General features: G+C 36.7%; 1 protein-coding gene across 2 annotated transcripts in view; it reads left to right on the forward strand.

Annotated features, from left to right (window-relative positions):
- The window catches only part of TDRD5 (tudor domain containing 5), a 98,972-nt gene that overhangs the window by 57,267 nt on the left and 19,060 nt on the right, over nucleotides 1–22,645 (forward strand). Inside the window, exons 10-14 of one of the 2 annotated variants that reach the window (XM_060643662.3) lie at nucleotides 4,756–4,968; nucleotides 5,505–5,571; nucleotides 9,757–9,957; nucleotides 10,716–10,874; nucleotides 13,630–13,791. In XM_060643662.3, coding sequence (XP_060499645.2) covers nucleotides 4,756–4,968; nucleotides 5,505–5,571; nucleotides 9,757–9,957; nucleotides 10,716–10,874; nucleotides 13,630–13,791 — 802 coding nt within the window. The remainder of the gene's footprint in view (nucleotides 1–4,755; nucleotides 4,969–5,504; nucleotides 5,572–9,756; nucleotides 9,958–10,715; nucleotides 10,875–13,629; nucleotides 13,792–22,645) is intronic. The other variant, XM_060643661.3, reaches the window with a different exon arrangement.

The raw sequence follows: 22,645 nt of genomic DNA on the forward strand, positions 1-22,645 counted from the left end.
GGTCACACAGATACATAGTTGTGAAGAGGAGTATTTTCTTTCTTTTGCCGAAAAAACCTATTTTTATTTTAGAGAGCATGTGAGTGGGGGTGAAGGGCAGAGGGGGAGAGAGAGAATCTTGAGCAGGCTCCATGCTCAGCATGGAGCCTGATGTGGGATTTAATCCCACAACCCTGGGATCATGACCCGAGCCAAAATGAAAAGTTGGATGCTCAACCGACTGAGCCACCCAGGCACCCCTCTTTTCAAATTTTTATTTTAATTTTAGTTAGTTAAACATACAGTGTAATATTGGTTTCAGGAGTAGAATTCACTGATTCATCACTTACGTACAACATCCAGTGCTCATCACAAGTGCCCTCCTTAATACCCATCCCCCATCTAGCCCATCCCCCACCCATTTCCCTCCATTAACCCTCAGTTTGTTCTCTGTATTGAAGAGTCTTGTGGTTTCTGTTTTTCTCCCTTCCCATGTGATCATCTTTTTCTTAAATTCCATATATGAGTGAAATCATATGGTGTTTGTCTTTCTGTGACTGTCTTATTTTGTTTAGTGTAATACATTTTTGCTCCACTCACATTATTGAAAATGGCAAGATTTCATTCTTTTTGATGGATGAACGATATTCCATTGCATATATATATTCCATGCATATATATATACCACATCTTCTTTATCCACTCATCAGTCAGTGGACATTTGGGCTCTCTCCATAGTTTGGCTATTGTTAATAATGCTGCTATAAACGTCAGAGTGCATATACTTCCTTGAATCTGTATTTTTGTATCCTTTGGGTAAATACCTAGTAGTGCAAGTTCTGGATCATAAGGTAGTTCTATTTTTAACTTTCTGAGGAACCTCCATACTGTTTTCCAAAGTGGCTGCACCAGTTTGCATTCCCACCTACACTGCAAGACGGTTCCCCTTTGTCCTCATGGGAAAAGGAGTTATTTTAGTAGCCTTTTCAGAAATTTGTGAATAATCTTTGATATTTAAGGAAATTTGTGAACATTCCAAAATTTGACAAGTGGTAGTTTCTTAAAGATTGGTTGCAATGTGGAATTTGAACTTTTCATACGCTGCTGTTAAAATTCATTGGTCTTCCTTTGTACTTTGAACAGATTCAGGTTTGGTTATGCTATTTCAGGTTCCAGTGCAAAATTAAAATGCAAGTCTCCAAGTTGTAAAATTATTAAGTATTTCAAGACAGCAATAGCAGAACATTAAAGCAAGCATAAGCCACTCAGTGTAACCAGCCCTGAAAGCATCTTTTACCTTCATGTATAATTTCAAAACATCATGCATTGGAAAATACTGGTTCACTGAGTTATGTAGGTCTTCCAAATGTTGACACATTTCATCACATAGTATAAAAAATCACATTCTTTAATATCACCACTGATCTCAAAGTATTACGTATTAGGAAGCTGTCAAACTCGTAGTGGATGCAACATTTCCAGAATCTAAATTTTCACTCGGAAGTCTTGAATTTTAACATTGATGACAAATACTGTCAGTGTTTTTCTTGATATGATGGGCTCACTTCATTTTTGAGAAAATGTGCATCAGATACTCAAGTCTGAATAAACATAGTTTGATAGTAGTCATTTCAAGCAAAAATGATGTTCCATGAAAAAAATGTCTAGTTCCTCTTCCAAGTAAAAATGTTCCACAAAAACAGCTAGTTCAGTTCTCAGATGCATAATTGCTTTTCTTAAGACAACTTGAGAAGTGTTTTATGTGTCTATTACTTCCTTTTTTGTCACATAGAATATTGAAAAGATGGTCACTCAGTGGTTGAGATTTAATATACTTAATTTTTATTGGTTTATGAAGGACATTCTTACGTGACATTGGCCTCTTTTTTTTCTTCTTCTTTGTCTTTTATTTAATGTGAGTGCATGGTGGTGACAAGTGACTGCTAGTAAAGTTTGGTGACACTGCCTTGATTTGGCTAAGGCACCTTGCTTTTACACCTTCATTACAAATGTTAATGCAGTGAAAAGGGCAAATAACTATTTTCATAGTAACACTAAAATATTAAATTAGTCTTGACCTTATGGACTTGTTAAAAGGGCATCACAGTCCTGGGGGTTTGTGAACTGCACTTGGAGAACGACTACTCTAGTTAATCTCTTTTATCTGCCGAAATATCATGTCCTTTCTTAGTAAAACACCCTGTAAAATGTGTACATTTGTAGTCACTTTAGATTTATTCATGAACAACAGTGTCTGATTTTCACATTGATGTCGTATATAAGAATAATGTATTTATTTATCCAAGAGCATTCCATCTTTTAATCTAATTTTACTGCATTATAAACTCCTCTCACCCAAGAACACCTGGTATAATGTAAGTCACATAATAATCACTTAGTAAAAATATTATATATTCCATTCCAGTATGCCTGTAAGATTTAGCACATGTTTTAAAGCACACGTACTGGCTCTATGGCCTTGAAGTTACTTTTAACTCTGGGCCTAGTCTCCTTATCTCCAAAGTAGGGATAGTACTCATACCTGCCTCACAGAGTTGGGAAGATTCAAGCACTTAGAATGGAGTCTAGCTCACCTGTTGGCTGCTATTGTTACTAATACCACATCTGCTGTGTGGTTGGGATTTGGGCATGAGCAGTATGAGGACAAGACAGACATGGTCTTTGCCTTTGTGAACACCACGATTATCTGGGGATACAGAGAGCGGATAAGTGGGGTACTGCATGAGGCAGTAATTCTGCCTGTTGAAGGTGGAAAAAAGCTTCACAAAAGGAGATATTTGAGCTAGGCTTAAAAAACAAGTAAGAATTTGCCAGTCAAAAAGGTGTGAGTGGGTATGTGTGGATCCAATCGCTGGCACCAAGGCCACTGTTGACAACAGAGTAGCGTGGTGTTCTGGGAGCAAGAAATAGGGAAGTGAAGCACCGCTGCATGAGGTTGGGTGACAGTGACTGAATGTGAAACTGGAATACTGGGGAAGAGCTGGAGTATGAACACCATGGGCGGGAATTCTGACTTGTTCTGTAGACAGTGTGGAGCCTCTGAAGGTTTAAGAAGGTAGGGGCATCAACAGGTTTGTATTTTAGCAAGATAACTCTCGTTGCAGTGTGGAAGATGGGGTGAGTGAACAGGAGAGCATCCATTAATATGCTAGTCTTGGTAAGAGAGTGAGAGTTGAAAGAAATTGGAAAAAATTTGGGGAAGTAGTTGTCAGGTCTTGGTGACAAGAATGGGGTTGAGAAGGATGAGGGAGAAAAGGAGAATATGAAACCTGTGTTGACTTTAGAGATTGAGTAGGTTTTAGCCGGGGCTAGAAGTTTATACCTGGTGCGTCTAAGGTGACCATGGAGTAGTGAATTGACAATGTTGAGTGGACAGTAATAGTTAGGATTAGGTTTAGCCACTGTTACAGAGACATAACTTAGCCTAAGACATAGTAGCTTAAAAAAGATAAAAATTTATTTCTTCTTCCCATAGTAGTCCATATGTAAGCAGTAAAGGTGGATAAGGTAGCTCCCTGGTGTTAGGGACACAAGTGTTTTCTGTCTTGTTGTCCCAGACAGTGTGTTGCCCATCTACATGGTCCAGCATGTAGCTCGCCATCACATCCATGAGATCCTCATTTCAGCCAGTGGGAAGGAGAATGAGAAGAAGCTGGGTGGTTGGAGATGTGCCCTTTTCTTTGAAAGACATGAGCTAGAATTTCTATACTTTTACTTTTTTTAATTGTGGTAAAGTGCACATAAAATTTACCATCCTAATCATGCACACTTTTTCTCACATCTCATTGCTCAGGACTTAGTATTCACATCTAGATGCTAAGGAGTCTGGGAAGTCTGAATGGCTATATACTCAGTTAAAATTTGGGATTCTATTAGGAGAATGAAAATTGGGGAACAACTAGGATCTTCTCTGTATAGCTGGAAATAAAGTTTTAAAGTTCCCAAGTGATTCAGAGTTTAAAGGTCAAGATGGAGAATCATCGTTTATTTGTAGTGGTATAAAGATATGAAAATGGATGAGATGGTGTACAGAAAGAATAGTAATAGTTAATGGGTACTTAACTGTATTTGGACTCTGTGCTTAGCATTCATCTATTTTTGCTAAGGTTTTATTGTCCTCTCCATGCTCAAAAAGTAAACTGAAGCACAGAAAGATAAAGTCACACAGCTAGTAAATGATGGAGTCACGATTTGAGCTCATGTGACTGGGTTCAAAGCCTGAGCTCTTATTATTTTATACTTCCTAAATGTAAGATCCCAGAGAACCTGAACTTTAAAGGCAATTAGAGAGCCAATATAAGAATAATTATTGACAGAGAAGAAGTAGGAGAAAATAGTGTCTTGGAAACTAAGTAGGATAGAGTTTGAAAGAGGATAGGATCAGGGTCATGCTGCAGAGAAAGAAGTATATCGAAAGCTGGCGAGACAGGCTATTGGATTTGGGAATTAAGGGGCCATTGGTGTCTTTAAAATGTCTATTTTAGGAAGTGCTGAGGAATAAAGTTGGATTGCATTTTGTTCAGAGAATATGAGATAAAATGAGTGTATAACTTTCCATGTGAAGAAGTTTATTGATGAAGAGAAGGGATTTGGAAAAGAAAGAGGAAAATAAAATTAGTTGGTATTAATAAGCATTAACCAATCAGAAAAAGGAGGATTTTTCTTCCTTGCTTTTTGCCAAGACTTTCTTGGTCTTGATGCATCAAATGATATTTTCTCCCTCTTTGAAATTCCCTGTTTTATGGAATTCTACAGGCGCTGCTATTCCAATCAGCTGGTTTCTGATCGATATGCCATGCCGGAGTATTTTATCCAGCCGGGACATCTCTGTTGTGTCAGGATTTCTGAGGATAAGTGGTGGTATCGGGTCATTATCCATCAAGTCCTCGGGAAACAGGAAGTTGAAGTATTCTACCCAGACTTTGGAAATATTGGAACTGTTCAGAAGTCCTCCCTAAGGTTTCTCAAGTGAGTTAACAAATCTGGTTAAATTATTACCAAGTTTTGAATCATAATGCTCCTAATGCTAAAGCTGCATGGGGTTAAGATTGCTCTTTTCTCTTGCCTTCCTTTCTTCCATCCCTTTTTTTTTTTTTTTTTTTTATAGTGCAAATGAACTTGGCATATGGTCCCTTAGTTTCACGTTGGGATTATAATCTCTTAGGTCTTCTTTCACATGACTGAATCTGAATGGACCATGAGACTCTAAAAAACAATCTCTTATTAAGAAAATGATTCTTGGGGTGATGCTAAGAATTGCATTTATATAGCATGAAGGTTGGTCTGTTCCTACCTATATTTTAATTGCATGGGTTTCAAGGACTATGATGTTTAAAATTTTTATTACTTAGAATGCTTTAAAGTGTAAGGCATTAATTTAAAGATGCATGAGTAAAATAGTCTGAAGTGCTGTAAACAGCTAAAATCAAGAGTGGATTAGAGATTCCATAAAATGCAGTTTTAAAACATGATGGAATATTGGGGTTTGTGATCATCTCTTGCAGGTGCTGCTACACAAAGCTCCCGGCTCAGGCCATTCCTTGTTCCTTGGCTTGGGTGAGACCAGTACAGGTATGCTTGTTCCCATTTAATCAGCAAACATTTGGTGCTGAGAACAGTCTGAGGATCTCAGGATACAAAAACAAAACCTGGAATGGGCCCTAAAAGAAATCGTTGTAGATAGTCTGGAAGATGGACATGGAGCCAGAAGTCAGTCCTGTGCTGTGTCACATTCGCTGTAGGGATATTTAATAGTGTGTGCCAGGGTTGCCTGGGTGGCTCAGTTGGTTAAGTGTCCAGCTTCGGCTTAGGTCATGATCTAGCAGTTTGTGAGTTTGAGCCTCACGTTGGGCTCAGCTCGGATCCTGGAGCCTGCTTCAGATTCTGTCTCCTCCTCTGTCTGCCCCTCCCATGCTCATGCTCTGTCTTTGTCTCTCGATAATAAATAAACGTTAAAAAAAAAAAAAAAAAAAAAAAAAGCATGTGCCAGATGTGCAAAGAGAGGACTGTGCTTACATCTCTGTTGAGGCTGGTCAGGGATGACCCTGTGGTAGAGTGGAACTTTGAAGGAAGAGTAGGACTATAACTGGACACAAAAGGAAGAACATTCCAGACAAAGGGAAAAGTAACATAAAACATCTCGAATTTGAGAAATGTTAAGTGGCTCTGCCTCTGTGGCAGCACGTGAGCTGGAGTTGATGGACGGCAAGCTATGCCAGAGAAATAGGGCCCTGTGGTGGGGATCCGTATCCATGTTCAGGGGTCTACGCGTTGTCCTGTAGATGTGGGGGAGCAACTGAAGGGCGTACCTCAGGAACTGCCGTACTCAGTTATGTGGGGTTTTTTTTGAAGAATTCTCTAGTAATATAGTTGCGCGAGATGAGTGGGATGAAGCAGGAGGCGTCTTCATCCACAGAGATACATTTGTTTATGTAATTAAGATTATCGTGCACCTGACTTTGTGTTTTTCCCTCAGAACTCTTAAATATATGTGGCATACACACTTATTACACCACATTTGTTTACCTTATCATTTGCTTACATGTACATGCATTATTCCTTAAAAATTTTTTTTTTATCTGGAAAGCGCAGTAAAAGGAAAGAAAAAGAAGAAAACATGACCTGTTATTCTACCATTCAGACACATTCAGTTTAGAAATTTGATGTGTGTTCCTTTCAATTTAGTTTATTGGATATTGGGGGGGTCAGGGTTTTTGTAGGGTTTCCAGGGTTACATAAAATAGTAATCATATTCTTCACTCAGCATTATTATAGCATAAATTTATGTGTTGCCATAGTTCTCAATTTTCATAGATTCACAGTAATCTCTTAGGTAAGTGTCTATCATAGGTTAACTATCCCTTTATTGTTAGACATTCAATCTGTTTTGATGTTATTGTGAATAATGTATGCAGTTATGACTTTTGTGCAAGTCAGTATTCAGGATTGTTTTCTAGGGTGCATGTTAGCCTTGACCAGGCTTCTCTTTACTACTACCATCAGGAAACTCAGGGCTAAATTTGTGACCCACTTGTAGGTAGTGGTCATTATTCTCATATTATTCAGATGGCTTCCATTTTTGTTTCTCTTTTTGTTTTCTTCCTTCTTGAAATTCTTCTGACCTTAGGGCTTTTGCCGATTCTGATCATTGGAATAGCTTGTTCAAAGAACTCTCATGGGTGGTTCCTTTTTGTCATTCAGATTTAAGCTCAGATGTTATTTCCCCAAGAAGGACTTCCTTGACCATGGTGCCAATTGAAAGTACACATTTCCACTTCGTTCATTGTCACTTTATCTTTATAATACTGTCGGGTATGATCTTAATTATTTGTTCACATACACAGGGTAAGCTCCTGAGATGAGGGGCATTGTCTCTTTACTACTGTACCTCTGATGCTTAGATGAATGGTTGTTTTATGGTAGGTGCTTAATAAATGTTTATAACTAAGTGAATGACTCTCACTGTATTTCTGCATCTTTTTCCTGGTTTCAAAAATAGTAAATGCATTTGGTAATGGCAGACTAGCAATAGAGTAGCATGGTGGGATGACTATTCCCATAGACAAAATCCAAAGCAGGCAGAGAAGCAGAAATCTATCCTTGGAGGTCAAGCTGCAGTAGGTAAGATCAGGAAATTTTCAGCTTCTATCCTGGGGTCACTCCCCAGTCCATAGCCTTGCTGGCTTGAAGAGTTAGAAGACATCATTTGGGACTGGCTGAAGCTGAGAGTTAAGGGAGAAATGCTTGAAGGGAGGGAGCCACAGAATGGGTGTTCCAAAATCAGTGCATGCAATCTACCCAAATCCTTAGTTGATTACTAAACTCTGCTGATGCTAGGAGAACCTAGTGGCCCTGGTGAAAAATCACTGGCTTACCTATTCTTTCTTTTTCTCACCCTGCATGCATCATTTGGAAGTTTTTAAATAATTCCATTAAGTAACACACTATATTATTTTAGGGATCCCTCTAGGACATAAACACATCTGTATGTAAAGATGCAAGAACATTAGAACACTTTCTTCTTTAACCTCCTCTGCTGATCTGTTTTTGTTGTATAATTATTGTTACTGTTTATAACCCCTCAACAAATTGACCACATAAAATAATGTGCATTTAGATTTAGTCACGTATTTCTCAGTTTCTTGGCTCTTTGTTCTCACCACTCAAACCCTACGGGAACATTTTGCTTGTATTTAAACTGTATCCTTTAAGATTTCATTTTGTGAGGGTTTGCTGATGGCAAACTTAGTTATGTTTACCTGGAAACATAACTTTGCACTTAATTTTGGAAGATACATTCACTAGGTGTAGAATTTTAGGTTGGCAGGTAATACATTTAGTGAATTGAAGATCTCATCACAGTGGCTTCTGGTCTCCCTTACCTTATTGGAGAGGTCAGTAGTCGGTCTGATAGATGTTCCTTTGAAGGCAGTGTCCTTTTTGTCTGTAGCTCTTTGTAACATTTCCTGTTGGTTGCTTGTAGCTTCAGTGTTAGTATCTTTATGTGTGAATTTATTCTTATTTATCCTACTTTGTGGTTCATTGAATTCCATTTTATCCGTGCTTTGTTACTTTTTATTAAATCTGGCAAATTCCCAGCCATTATCTCTTCAGTTATTTATTGTCTTTCCCATTATTCATATTTATATTCCATCTGTCTCTGTTTTTACGTCTGTTTTTCCAGGACCACAATTGAACGTATGTTAAACTTTCTCAATTTATCTTCTGTATTTTTTAACCTCTCTTCTGTATTTTACATATTTCTGTCTTTCCATGTTGCATTCTGGGTATTTTTTTCCCAAATTATCTTCCACTTTACTGATTTACTCTTTAATTCTACCAAATCTGCTACTGAATCAACCTATTGGGTTTTAAGTTTTGGTTATTGTGTTGTTATTTTCTAAAAGTTCTCTTTGACCTGTAATTTTGCTAGATAAATTTTTATAGATTGCTGATACTTGCAAAAGCTTTCAAATCTTTTTTGTTTTTGCTTGAAGTGTAGTAAGTCTGGTTGTTTATAATTGTCTGGGAAATCAAATATCTAAAGTTTTTGAAGGTTTATGTTGTTCCTCCTTGTTCTTACTTGTGATTTGTTGTTTCTTTGTGTGCCTTTTATCTTTGCCTGCATACTTTTCATTGTCTTTGAAAAAATTATTTGTAAGAATGTTTGAATAATATGGGCTGAGACTGCCTACCTCTAGAGAGATCTGCATTGTTCCTACCAGGTGCCTAGGAATACTACCAGTCTGGAATCACCTTAATTTAGATGAACAACTTGAGGATTTGTGTACTGTCCAGGTGATGTGAAAATTGAACTGCAAATCCATGTGAAGGCTAGTTTATTTCTTTTCCTTTTTAAGGTAAAATAGTTCCCACTTTCCCTTTAATTTTGTCCTGATAATAATGTTACTCTTGATAGTTCTTGGATACTTTTGGACATATTTTAAAAATACTTTAGAAATTTCAGTTGTTTCTGTGGGAGAGTTAGTCCAGTAATTTAACCATTTCTGAAAACGGAAGTTTTTCACCACATAAATGATAAAAGATTTTCTACAGTCACATTTTTCATAATTTTTCCTTTTTTCTTACTTTTCTCATTCCCAATCATAATTATCCTGAAGTGTGTTATTCTAGTACTGTTACGGTTTTGTTTTTCGACTAAAATCCCTAGTTCATTAGGAATTTATTTTTGTATATGGTTACTATAATTCATGTTTGAATTTATCATCTAAATCTCATGTCTTGATTCTATTTCAGGAACACTGGACGTCCAGAGCTATTTTGCAGTTCCAGAAGTTGTGTGGTTTGAAGCCATTAGTGGGGGTAGTGGATGAATATGTAGATGGAATCCTTAACATTTTTCTCTGTGATACATCCTCAAATGAAGACATCTACTTCCATCATGTCTTGAGAACAGAGGGCCATGCTATTGTATGCCGAGAAAATGTCCCTTCTAAGGTGGATCAGTCGGGATGTATTGTGTAATAGATTTTATTTAATCTCAGCCCTTGAAGGTGTAAGAGAATTTAATGCAGGAGGTTATTTGATACACTCTTTAATCTTGGAGACATTTGTAAGATTCCTGCCCTCTTAATGCAGAGCCCTGTCTTAATTTTCAAATAACCACAAAAAATACATTTGGCTTATTGTTCTTTAGAATGTGAGTGCTTGTATTTTAAATAATTGATTTGAGGATTCGATCTTACCTCAGACTATTTTCTTTTTTTTTTAATTAAAAAAAAAAATTTTTTTTTTTTTTAACATTTATTTATTTTTGAGACAGAGAGAGACAGAGCATGAGCAGGGGAGGGTCAGAGAGAGAGGGAGACACAGAATCCGAAACAGGCTCCAGGCTCTGAGCTGTCAGCCCAGAGCCCGATGCGGGGCTCGAACTCACGGACCGCGAGATCATGACCTGAGCCGAAGTCGGACACCCAACTGACTGAGCCACCCAGGCACCCCACCTCAGACTATTTTCTTGGAGGTCATCTTAGAGAAGACAGCAGTCTCTTATTTTGCAAATATTGATAGTGATGTCTGTATCACTGTTAATATTGATGTTAATTTTTGTGACTAGGAAAAATTTTGACTATGGAAAATTTTTTAACTGTTAAGTTTTTGAAGATAGTACATTTCCACAACACTTGAAAATTATGAAGTGCTAACTTTTTGATTGTTTTCTCTAATTAACCTCTTCCTTCTTTTTTTAATCCTAGGGTTTCAGAGAACTCAACCCTTTAGCTTTATATACTAAGTCTGGTGCAGGACCAGAGGACGTGGTCCTGACAGAACTGGGTTATCCTTCCCAGCAACGCTATTTTAACGAAGACCGAGAGATAAGTCCACAATCAAAGGAGAGTGAGTTATATACCCTGGTAAGAGTTTTTTTGCAAATATTATTATAATTGTTTTTATTATTATTAACATTTAATGAGTACCTGCTATATGCCAGCCCCTATAAAAAGCACTTTTCAGCATAACGTATTATTTAATTCTTATAAAATCCCTGTGATAAAGTTACCATAATTATTCTTATTTTAAAATTTATTTTTGGGGACGCCTCGGTGGCTCAGTCGGTTAAGCATCCAACTTCGGCTCAGGTCATATTCTTGAGGTTTGTGGGTTCCAGCCCTATGTTGGGCTCCGTGCTGACATCTCAGAGCCTGGAGCCTACTTTAGATTCTGTGTCTCATTATCTCTCTGTCCCTCTCCCACTTGCGCTCTGTCTCAAAAATAAAATAATAAAAATAAAATTTATTTTTTTAATATTTATTTATTTGGGGGGTGGGCAGAGAGAGAGGGAGAGAGAGAATCCCGAGCAGGCTTCACGACACGGGGCTCAATCTCACAACCTAGAGATCGCAACCGTCCGAAATCAAGAGTCGGACACTTAACTGACTGAGTCACCCAGGCGCCCAATCCTTATTTTATAGATGAGGATCTGAGGCTTTCCAAACCTAGCAAAGTTTGGAAACTTTATGCAATGATCTTAACAGTACCTTGTCTCTCATTATTTGGTTTGAACCTTTGCTTCAGGAACGCCTGGGTGGTTCAGTTGGTTGAATGTCTCTTGATTTGAGTGACTCTTGATTTCACCTCAGGTCATGATCTCCTGGTTCGTGAGTTCGAGCCCAGTGTTGGGCTCTGTGCTGATGGTGTAGAGCCTGCTTGGGATTCTCTTTCTCTCTCCTTCTCATTCTTCTCCTCCCCTGCTCGTTCTTTCTCTCTCTCTCTCTTTCTCTGTCTCCTCTTTCCTTCTCTCTCCCTCCCTCCCTCCCTCCTTCTCTCTCTCACTCTCTCAAAATAAATAAATACACTTAAAACCCAGAAGTCTTTGCTTCAGTCATGCTTTCTTCTGTATTATTTCTTGCATATGCTAAATCCCATGGCTGCCTTGGTGCATTTGTGAGTTTATCTATACTCATCCAAATGCTGTTCTTCCCTCTGCCCACTTCAGACTCTTCATACTTTATTTCTTTCTCTGTAAACCTTGGTGACTCCCACCCACAATAATAACAATATTAGTATCATTACTACTACTATTGTAATTATGTATTATTCCAGACAACAAATTAAATAAAATTAAAAAAAATTAGCAACAGCAACCTTTATTGAACTTGTACTACATGGGAGGGGCTGTTTGAAGCACTCACATGTACTGGTTAAGTTAGTCTTCACGATCACTTTTACCAGCTTGGTATTTTAGTATCTCTGTTTTAGATATAAGTAAAGTGAAGCACATAGTAAGAACTTAAATGATTTTTGAACAAATCAGTATGTCCTCGGAGTCTTCTATTCCTCATGACAACAACAAGTATTGGGCTGCGAATACAGGGTGTGTTCAGTTTGAGAGCCAAACATGTTTTGAGCACAGCAAGCCTTTTTACTCTCTTTGAAGAAAATAAGAAAAGGGTCTTTTGCTTAAATAGGATTTATATATTTGACTTGTAAAATCAAATTGTGGATATGATCTTAATATTTTTAGTAGACATTTACAAAGTATTTGATAAAAAGGGAAGGCCAGTTTGACCACTGGGAGATTAACCTGTTCTGGAAAATATGTATGAATGTTTATTGCTGCATGTTTGAAACAGTAAAAGAGTTTTAGATTTCTAGTTTATGTTAAAATTTTAGGCTTGTTTGGCCCATAACACTTTCTGAAGGCTGAATTTTCTTAATATTTATTACTTGATTAGAACAATTATATTTCCTGATTCTTAAATAGTGGCTTGAATACAACCTTTATAATTTTAGAATATCCTGTCATTATTGTATTGATCATAGTTCAGTCCCGAAAATGAAATAAGGCCATCTTTTCTGCAAAAGAGATAAGACTTAAAATTCTCGTATCCCACCCCCGCCTATATTTTAACATTTTAAGACCCTCCCCCACCCCCGAAACCCAGCCCCTGGCCCACCCGCCATATACCTGGTTCCTTATAATTCCTACTCTTCTTTTAAGCATCCTGACAGTTTGTGTTACCTCTTTCATTGCATCTTCTCAGGCATCTTCCTCCCCAGCAATATTTTGGTCATATCTCTGTGATGGTTCTACACTGAAGGTTGTATGTTGACTATCTGATTGTGTGTCTTCCTGCTATATTTTGAGTTCCTTAAGAGCTGGGACATGCTGCACTCATCTCTGTATCCACAGAGCTACCTTGTGTACATTTCATAATGTGTGCTCAACAAATGCTTGTTGGCTTGGACAGTTTAGCAGGATAGGAAGATACAGGGTCATGGATAAAATTGGAAAATAATGTAGCATTTGTGTGACCCATAGTGAAAAATTCCTCCTAGAATGTATGGGCATACAGATTTTAGAAACAGCATTAGTGTAGAAAATAATTTCTTTAAAATAATTTTTTTTACCATTTATTTTTGAGAGACAGCATGAGTGGGGGATGGGCAGAGTGGGGAGGGGCTGAGAGGGGCACAGAATTCAACGCAGGCTCCAGGCTCTGAGCTGTCAACACAGAGCCTGACATGGGGCTTGAACCCACAAACCATGAGATCATGACCTGAGCTGAAGTTGGACGCTTAACTGACTGAGCCACCCAGGTGCCTCTGTAGAAAATAATTTCTAAAATAATTATTTTAGAAAATAATTCCTTCTTTCATATTTACAAGCAGGATATTAGTGATGAAAAGGCTTTCAATCACCTTAAATCTGAGTTAAAGGAGCCATTAAAGGATTCTGAATTCGGTTCTTTGAAAACCCAAGATAAGAGCTGTGGAGAAGATCCCAAGTGGTCCTTCCCGGAACTGAAGGATCTGAAGGAAGAAAATGAGGTAGGAGAAGGAAGGAGTTTTTTGAAAATGTGATTAATATAATTAATTCACAAGTGAAGGGGATTGGAATAAAATAGCTCTTTACATTCTGCTTTCAGTGCCATCAGAGCACTTTTCACAGATGAATTACGTTTTCTCTACAACTGTCACCAACACCAAAGTTGAAGCAACATAGTCTTGATCACAAAAAAGGAAAGGCATTATCTGGCTTTGATGTGTTAGTTTCTATCTTGTTGCTTCGGATGGTCTTCAAGAATTGTGTAGTGATTAGAAACTAGTATTGAGAAACAATATTGGGAAAACCCAAGAGGAAAAGTGTTGACAGCATTATTGGAGGATGTATTGTATTTTGATTTTCCTATGTTTTAAAATGTTTATTTTCAGAGGCAGAGAGAGAGAGAGAACGTGTGTACTAGAGAGAGCGAAGGAGAGGCAGAGAGAAAGGGGGTGAGAGAACCCCAAGCAGGTTCCATGCTGTCGGCACAGACCCTGATGCAGGTCCAATCCCACAAATCATGAGATCATGACCTTATTTGAAATCAAGGGTTGGATGCTCAACCAATTGAGACACCCAGGCACCCCTTATTTTTATTTTAATCAAATGTTTATGTACACCTACCTTAGAGTGACCTATAATCCCTTCCTCTACATTTTGTATTTCACAGAGCAACCATTTCATCTCTTTTAGCTGCTGCTTTTGGAATTTACTTCTATTTCTTTCATTAAATAACATGCTTATGTTGTTATTTACTGAATTTTCTGTGTTATGTCCCTCTATGAATGATGAGGGTTTACTTCTCTTTAATCCCTTCACCTCACCACATACACACACACACACACACACACACACACACACACACACATATCCTTTCTGCCCCCTCCCCCTCCATCTTACTAATGTTGTTAAACTTTTTTTTTTTAATGTTTATTTATTTTTGAGAGAGAGAGTGTGAGTGGGGGAGGAGCAGAGAGAGAGGGAGACACAGAATCCGAAGCAGGCTCCAGGCTCTGAGCTGTCAGCACAGAGCCTGTCGTGGGGCCAGGCTCGAACTCACGAACCGCAAGATCATGACCTGAGCTGAAGTCGGACACTTAACGACTGAGCCACCCAGGCGCCCCTTACTAATCTTGTTATATACCACGCTTTCCATTAGATCAATATTTACATTATTATGACTGTGAATGCTATTGACAGTCAAGTAGTATGCTGTAGCAACTTTTCCTTTCCAGAATGACTTTTTATTTTCTCTAGTGTTAGGATTTCTTTCTTTTTAAATCAACGTAGAGTAAAATTGACTTTCTTCTGGTGTATTGTCCTATAAACTTTAATATATGTATCATTTTGTGTAACTGTCATTATAATCAGGATACAAGATGGTTCAATCACCGGACAAACCTCCCTGGTGCTATCCCTTTATAATCAGTCTTCCCACATCCTCACCTCTTAGCAACCGTTGATTTGTTTTCCGTCACTATGTGAGTTTTCCATTTCTAAGGTGTCATGTAAGTGGAATCATAGACTATGTAACTTTTTGAGACTGGTGTCTTCAGTTTAGCATGGTACCTTTGGGATTTATCCAAATTGTTACATATATCAATAGTTTGTTCCTTTTGATGGATGAGTAGTAGTTTATTGAATGGATATACCATAATTTGTGTATCCTCACTCATTGAAAAATATTTGGGTTGTTTCAGTTTTGAGTAATTATGAGTAGAGCCTCTATAAATATTTGTGTACAGATTTCTTTATAAACGTAATCAGGAGTAATATAAGTGTATGCCAAACTGTTCTTATCTGGGGAGCACTAGATATTATTAATAATTTTTATTTTTAGCTATTCAAATATGTAGTAGCATCACAGTGTGAATTTGCATTTCCCTAATGACTTGTTGAACATCCTTCCATGTGCTTACTTGCCATCTATAATACATAGTTCTTGGTGAAATGTCCAAGTGTTTTGCCCATTTTTTGGTTGGGTCATTTTTTTTCTTTAAATATTCTGAATACAAGTGCTTTGTCAGATACGTGATTTTCAAATATATTCTACTTGTAGCATATCATATATTGTCTTAATAGTGTCTTTTATATGGCAAAAGTTTTTAATTTTGAGAAATTCCAGTTTATCAGTATTTTTCTTCTATGTACAGTGTTTTCTGTATCAAGACATCTTGAGATAATTTTAGTGTAAGGTATGAGTATTGGGTCAATATTAATTTTGTTATGTATGGATGTCCAGTTGTTTTAGTATCATTTGAAAAGACAGTGCTTTCTCCATTGATGAATACCCTTTGTAGACTTGGCAAAAATCAGTTGTCTACATTTGTGTGTCTATTTCTGGACTCTGTGTTCTGCTCCATTGATCTACCTGTCTCTTCAATAATACCACACACTGTCTTGATTACTGTAGCTTTATAATACCTCTTAAAGTCAGGTAGTAGGATTCCTCCTCCTTTATTCTTTTTCAAACTTGTTTTTATTTATTTATTATTTATTATTATTTTTATTTTTTTAATGTTTATGTTAGAGACAGAGAGCAGGCAGGGGAGGGGCAGAGAGAGAGGGAGACACAGAATCTGAAGCAGCATCCAGGCTCTGAGCTGTCAGCACAGAACCTGAAAGGGGCTTGAACCCACAAACCATGAGATTGTGACCTGAGCTGAAGTCGGCCACTTAACCGACTGAGCCACCCAGGTGTCCCTCAAACTTGTTTTTAATATTCACCTTCCTTTTACTTTTCATGTAAATTTTAGAATCAGTTTATATCTGAGATTTTGATTGGAATTACGTTAGATCTATGGATAAGTTTAAGGAGAATTAACATCTTTAATCTGTGAACACAACATATTTCTCTCTGTAGGTTTTCTTTTATACCTTTGTCAGGGTGTTACAATTTCAGTATACAAGACATGTTTTATTAGCTTTATACCTAAATATTTCACTTGTTTTGGGAGCAATTGTGATACCTTTTTGTTTCCATATTTTCATTGCTAATAAATACAAGTTGAGTTTTGTATTTTGACCTTAATCCTATGAATTAGCTAAACTAGGAGGTGCTTTATGGATTTCCTTTGAGATTTTCTACAAAGATGATAATGTCTGAATTGGGACAATTTTATTTCTTCTTTTCCAATCTGTATGTCTTTATCTTTCTTCCTGTCTTATTAATAATTATACTGGCTAGGATTTTGAATATGATGTTGAACAAGAGTTGTGGGAGAGGACATCTTGTTGTACTGCTGAATGGTTTTATCATGAATACATGGGTGTGAATTTTGTTAAATGGTTTTTCTGTACGTATTGATGTGATCATGTTGTTTTCTCCTTTTGATCAAATATTGCAGAAGACTGGAATTCTTGGGATAAATCCGACTTGATCATGGTGTATTATTCTATTTATATTGCTTGATTCCATTTGCTAATATTTAGTGTTTTATGTCTGTTTTCATGAAAGATACTGGTCTGTAGTTTTCTTGTACAGTCTGCCTGGTTTGTTTTTTTTTTATGTTTTTTTCAACATATGAAGTTTATTGTCAAATTGGTTTCCATATAACACCCAGTGCTCATCCCAAAAGGTGCCCTCCTCAATACCCATCACCCACCCTCCCCTCCCTTTGCCTGGTTTTAGTACCTGAGTACTGCTGGCTTCATAAAATAGATTTGGAAGTGTTCTTTTTCTTTTCTATTTTCTGGAAAAGATTATATAAAATTAGTTTTATTTCTTTTTTATTTTTAATTGACATTTTGTGGTAACTGAAGATTCTTGTGCAATTATAAGAAATAATACAGAGAGATCTTCTGTAATCTTTGCCCATTTTCTCCAATGGTCACATTTTAAAAAATTGTAGTAAGTATTGCAACTGGGATATCGACATTGATAAAATCTGCCTATCTTATTCAAATTTCTCCAGTTTTAATTGTGTGTGTGTGTGTGTGTGTGTGTGTGTGTATAGTTTTATATAGTGTTAGTACATGTGTGGGTTCGTGTATCCAGCAGCACAGTCAAGATACTGAGCACTTCCGGGGGCACCTGGGTGGCTCAGTCAGTTAGCGTGACTTCAGCTCAGGTCATGATGTCATAGTCTGTGATTTCGAGCCCTGCTTCGGGCTCTGTGCTGACAGCTTGGAGCCTGGAGCCTGTTTCAGATTCTGTGTCTCCCTCTCTCTTTGCTCCTCCCCTGCTCATGCTCTGTCTCTCTGTGTCTCAAAAATAAATAAAAACATTAAAAAAATTTTTTTTTCTAAAGATACTGAACACTTCCATCCTCATGAGGATTGTATTGTCCTATTACAACCACACTCATCCTCTCTCCATAATCCCTAACCCCTGGCAACCACTAACCATTTCTACCTTTTAAAAATTTTTTTGTCATTTTAAAAATGCTGTATAAATGAAATCATATAGTTGGCATTTTTTGCTCAGTATAACTTATCTGAGTTGTTGCGCAAATTGTTCTTTTCCTTTTTTTGCTGAGTAGCGTTCCATGTACATGTACATGTCACGGTGTTTCACCATTAGCCCTTTGAAGAATATTTGGGATGTTTGGAGGTTTAGCTATTGGAAACCTGTGATGAACATTTGTATACAGGTTGTTGGGTGAACATAAGTCCTCTGGAATAAATATTCAGGAGCGAAATTGCTAGGTTGTGAGGTAATTACATGTTTGGTTTGATAAGAAACAGCCATCCTGTTCTCCAGAGAGGCTGTACTACTTTACATTACCTCCAGCCAAGTATTGAGTAATCCAGTTTCTCTACATCCTTATTGGCATTTGGTGTTGTCACTATTTTTTAGCCCTTTTGTTAGGTATACGGTACTTTTATTGGTATTTCCCTAATGGCATATTTGGCCTCTGTGTATCATCCTTGGTGAAATGTCTTTTTCCCATTTTCTAATTGTTTTTTTTTTTTTTTGATGTTTTTACTCTTGAATTATGAGAGTTCTTTATATTCTAGATCCCACTCCTTTATTAGATATTTGGTTTGCTAATATTTTCTCCCAGTTTGTATCCTTTGTCCTCTTTACATGGGCTTTTGCAGAGAAAACATTTTTTAATTTTGATGTAGTCTATTTTAACACATTTTCTTTTTTTAATTTTCATTTTTTAAGTTTTTAATTTTAATTCTAATATAGTTGATAATAAAGTGTTATATTAGTTTCAAGTGTACAATATAGTGATTCAAAGTTCTATACATACTCTGGGCCCATCATGGTAAGTGTACATTTTAATCCCTACCACCCACTTCCCCTCTGGTAACCATCAGTTTGTTCTCTGTAGTTAAAAGTCTGTTTCTTGGTTTGTCTTTCTCTCTCCTTTTTTATTTTTTCCTTTGCTCATTTGTTTTGTTTCTTAAATTCCACACATGAGTGACATCATATGGTATTTGTCTTTCTCTGACTGGCTTATTTTGCTTACATTATACTGTCTAGCTCCATCCATGTGGTTGTAAATGGCAAGATACCATTCTTTTTTATGGCTGAATAATATTGTTTATATATGTATATATATATGTATATGTATACACACATATATATAACAGACACCACTCTTTACACACCATACACACACACCACCTCTTTATCCATTCATTTATTGATACACACTTGGGCTGCTTCCATAATTTGGCTCTTATAATTAATGCTGCAATAAATATACAGGTGCATGTATCCCTTTGAATGAGTGTTTTTGGGTAAATACCCAGTAGTGCAATTACTGGATCATAGGGTAGTTCCATTTTTAACTTTTGAGGAACCTACATACCGTATTCCAGAGTGGCTGTACCAGTTTGCATTCCTACTTACAGTGCACAAAGATTCTCCTTTTTCCATATACTCTCCAACACTTGTTTTTTGTGTTTTTGATTTTAGTCATTCTGACAGGTGTGAGGTGATAGCTCATTGTGGTTTTGATTTGCATTTCTCTGATGATGAATAATGTTGAGCATCTTTTCATGTGTCTGTTGGCCATCTCTATGTCATCTTTGGAGAAATGTCTGTTCATGTCTTTTAGCCATTTTTAAATTGGATTATTTTTGGGGTGTTGAGTTGTATAAGTTCTTTGTATATTTTGGATGCTAACCCTTCATCAGAGATGTCATTTGCAGATATCTTCTCCCGTTCAGTAGGTGATCTCTTAGTTTTGTTGATTGTTTCCTTTGCTGTGTAGGAGCTTTTTATTTCACTATAGTCCTAATAGTTTATTTTTGCTTCTGTTTACTTTGTCTTAGGAGACAATATCTAGAAAAAATTTGTTATGTCCACTGTCAGAGAAATTGCTGTCTGTGCTCTATTCTAGAATTTTTATAGTTTCAGGTCTCACATTTAGGTCTTTAATCCATTTTGAATTTATCTTTGTGTTGGGCATAGGCCAGTGGTTTAGTTTCATTCTTTTGCATGTAGCTGTCCAGTTTTTCCAATACCATTTGTTGAAGAGACTTTTTCCCCATTGCATATTCTTTCTTCCTTTGTTGAAGATTAATTGGCCATATAAATATGTAGGTTTATTTCTGGGCTTCCTGTTCTATTCCATTGCTTTATATGCCTATTTTTGTGCCAGTACCATACTGTTTAGATTACCATAGCTTTGTAGTATGACTTGGAATTGGATTGTGATTTTTCCACCTTTATTTTTCTTTATCAGATTTTTTTTCAATGTTTATTTTTGAGAGAGAGAAAGAGAGAGAAAGGGAGGGAGGGAGGGAGGGAGAGGGGCAGAGAGGGAGACAGAATCAAAAGCAGGCTCCAGGCTCTGAACTGTCAGCCCAGAGCCGGTCATGCGGCTTGAACTCATGAACTGTGAGATGGTGACCTGAGCCAAAGTCAGACATGCAGTTGACTGAACCATCAGATTTTCTTTTGATGGATTGTGATTTTGATGTGAAGACTGAAGACTCTCTGACTAGCTTATAAATCTATTCACTTAATTTTTGTATAAAACATGAAGTTTAGGCCAAGGCTTTTATTTATATTTATATATATAAATGATTATTTTTGAGAGGGAGAGAGCACAAGTGGGGGAGGGGCAGAGAGCGAGGGGTGCGAGAGGATCTGAAGTGGGCTCTGCACTGACAGCTAAGAGCCCGATGTGGGGCTTGAACTCATGAACTGTGAGATCATGACCTAAGACAGAGTTGGACGCTCAACTGACTGACCTGCCCAGGCACCCCAGTCAAGGCTTTATTATTATTACTATTATTATTGTGCCTGTTGATACCCACTTGTTCTAACAACATTTGATTAAAAGACTACTTTTCTCCATTAAATTGTTTGTGCACCTTTGTAAAAAGTCAGTTGAGCATATTTGCATTGGTTTATTTCTGGGTTCTCTGTTCTGTTTCATTGATCCATGTGTCTCTCCCTCGACCAATACTACCTGATTACTGTAGCTATATAGTATGCTTTAATATCTGTGATTCTTCTCACATTATTTTTCTTTGTCGAGATTATTTTAGCTATTTGAGGGTTTGTACCTTTCCAGGATCATTTTAGTATAAGTTGTCTACTTCAACAAAATACCTTGTTGGAATTTTGGTAGGAATTACATTATACTTACTCATCAGTGGGGGACAGTTGACATCTTTACTATGTTGAGCCTTATAATATACAAACATGTTTCTACATTTATCTAGATCTTCTTTGAATCTTTACATCAACATTTTGTAATTTTCAGTGTATAGGTCCTGTACATGCTTTAAGTATGACCTATTTATTTCATATTATTTGGAATGATTGTAAATGGTGTTGTGTTTAAATTTTAGTTTTGTATGCTCATTGCTGGCATATAGAAATGCATTTGATCTTTCTATACCAATCTTGTATTCTGTGACATTGCTCAGATTTTTTGTAGATTCCTTGGCATTTTTTTACATAAACAACTGTGTCATCTGCAAATAGGTTTTGTTTCTTCCTTTCTGATCTGCATGCCTTTTATTTCCTAGCACTATGTTGAATAGGAGTGGTGAGAGACAAACTTGCCTGATTCCTAATTTTGGGGAGAAGAGCATTAAATATAATTTTAGTTGTTTTTTTTAAGATTTTCTTTTTTTTTTTATCAAGGTGAGAAATTCCCCTCTATTCCTATTTTTCTCAAAAGTGTGTGCTGAATTTTATCAAATGCTTTTTCATTGATTGTTACCATATTTTTCTTCTTTAGATTGTTCATATAGTGGATTACACTGAGTTTCACAAGTTAAACTAGCTTGGCATACCTATAATAATAGCACCTGGTCATGGTATATAATTCTTTTATATATTGTTATATTTGGTTTGCTAATGTTTTATTGAGGATTTTGCATCTCAGTTCATGACAGATACTAGTCTGTAGTTGGTTTTTGTTTTTGTTTTTTGTACTATCATGTATGGTTGTAGTATCAGTATACTATTTTCATAAAAGGAGTTGAAAAGAAATGTTGCCTTTTATTTCCTGGAAGAGATTATGTAAAAATTGGATCCTTTTTTGTGGGTGGGTGGAGGTTAAATCTTTACATGGTTTGTAGATTACTTCAGTAAAACTGTCTGGCCTGGAGATTTCTTTTTTAGAAGAATTTAATTCATTGCTTTAATAGATAAAAGATTATTAAAGGTGCCTTTCATTTTGGGTTAGTTTTAGTGTTTTGGGTTAGTATTTTGTGTTTTTTGAGGAATTGGTTCATTTAATTTAAATTGTCGATTCTATGTGTCTACATAGAATTGTTAATAGTATTCCTTTATTATCCTGCAGCAGTGATACCCTCTTGCATTCCTGATCCTGGAAATTTGTGTCTTTTATTTTTTTGTCAGTTTTACTAGAGGTTTATCAATTTTAGTGAATTTTTTCCAAATAATCAGCTTTTGGTTTCATTGATTTTATCTGTTTT

Source organism: Panthera onca, chromosome F1, assembly GCF_046562875.1.
Source record: "Panthera onca isolate mPanOnc1 chromosome F1, mPanOnc1 haplotype 2, whole genome shotgun sequence".
Classification (NCBI taxonomy): domain Eukaryota; kingdom Metazoa; phylum Chordata; class Mammalia; order Carnivora; family Felidae; genus Panthera; species Panthera onca.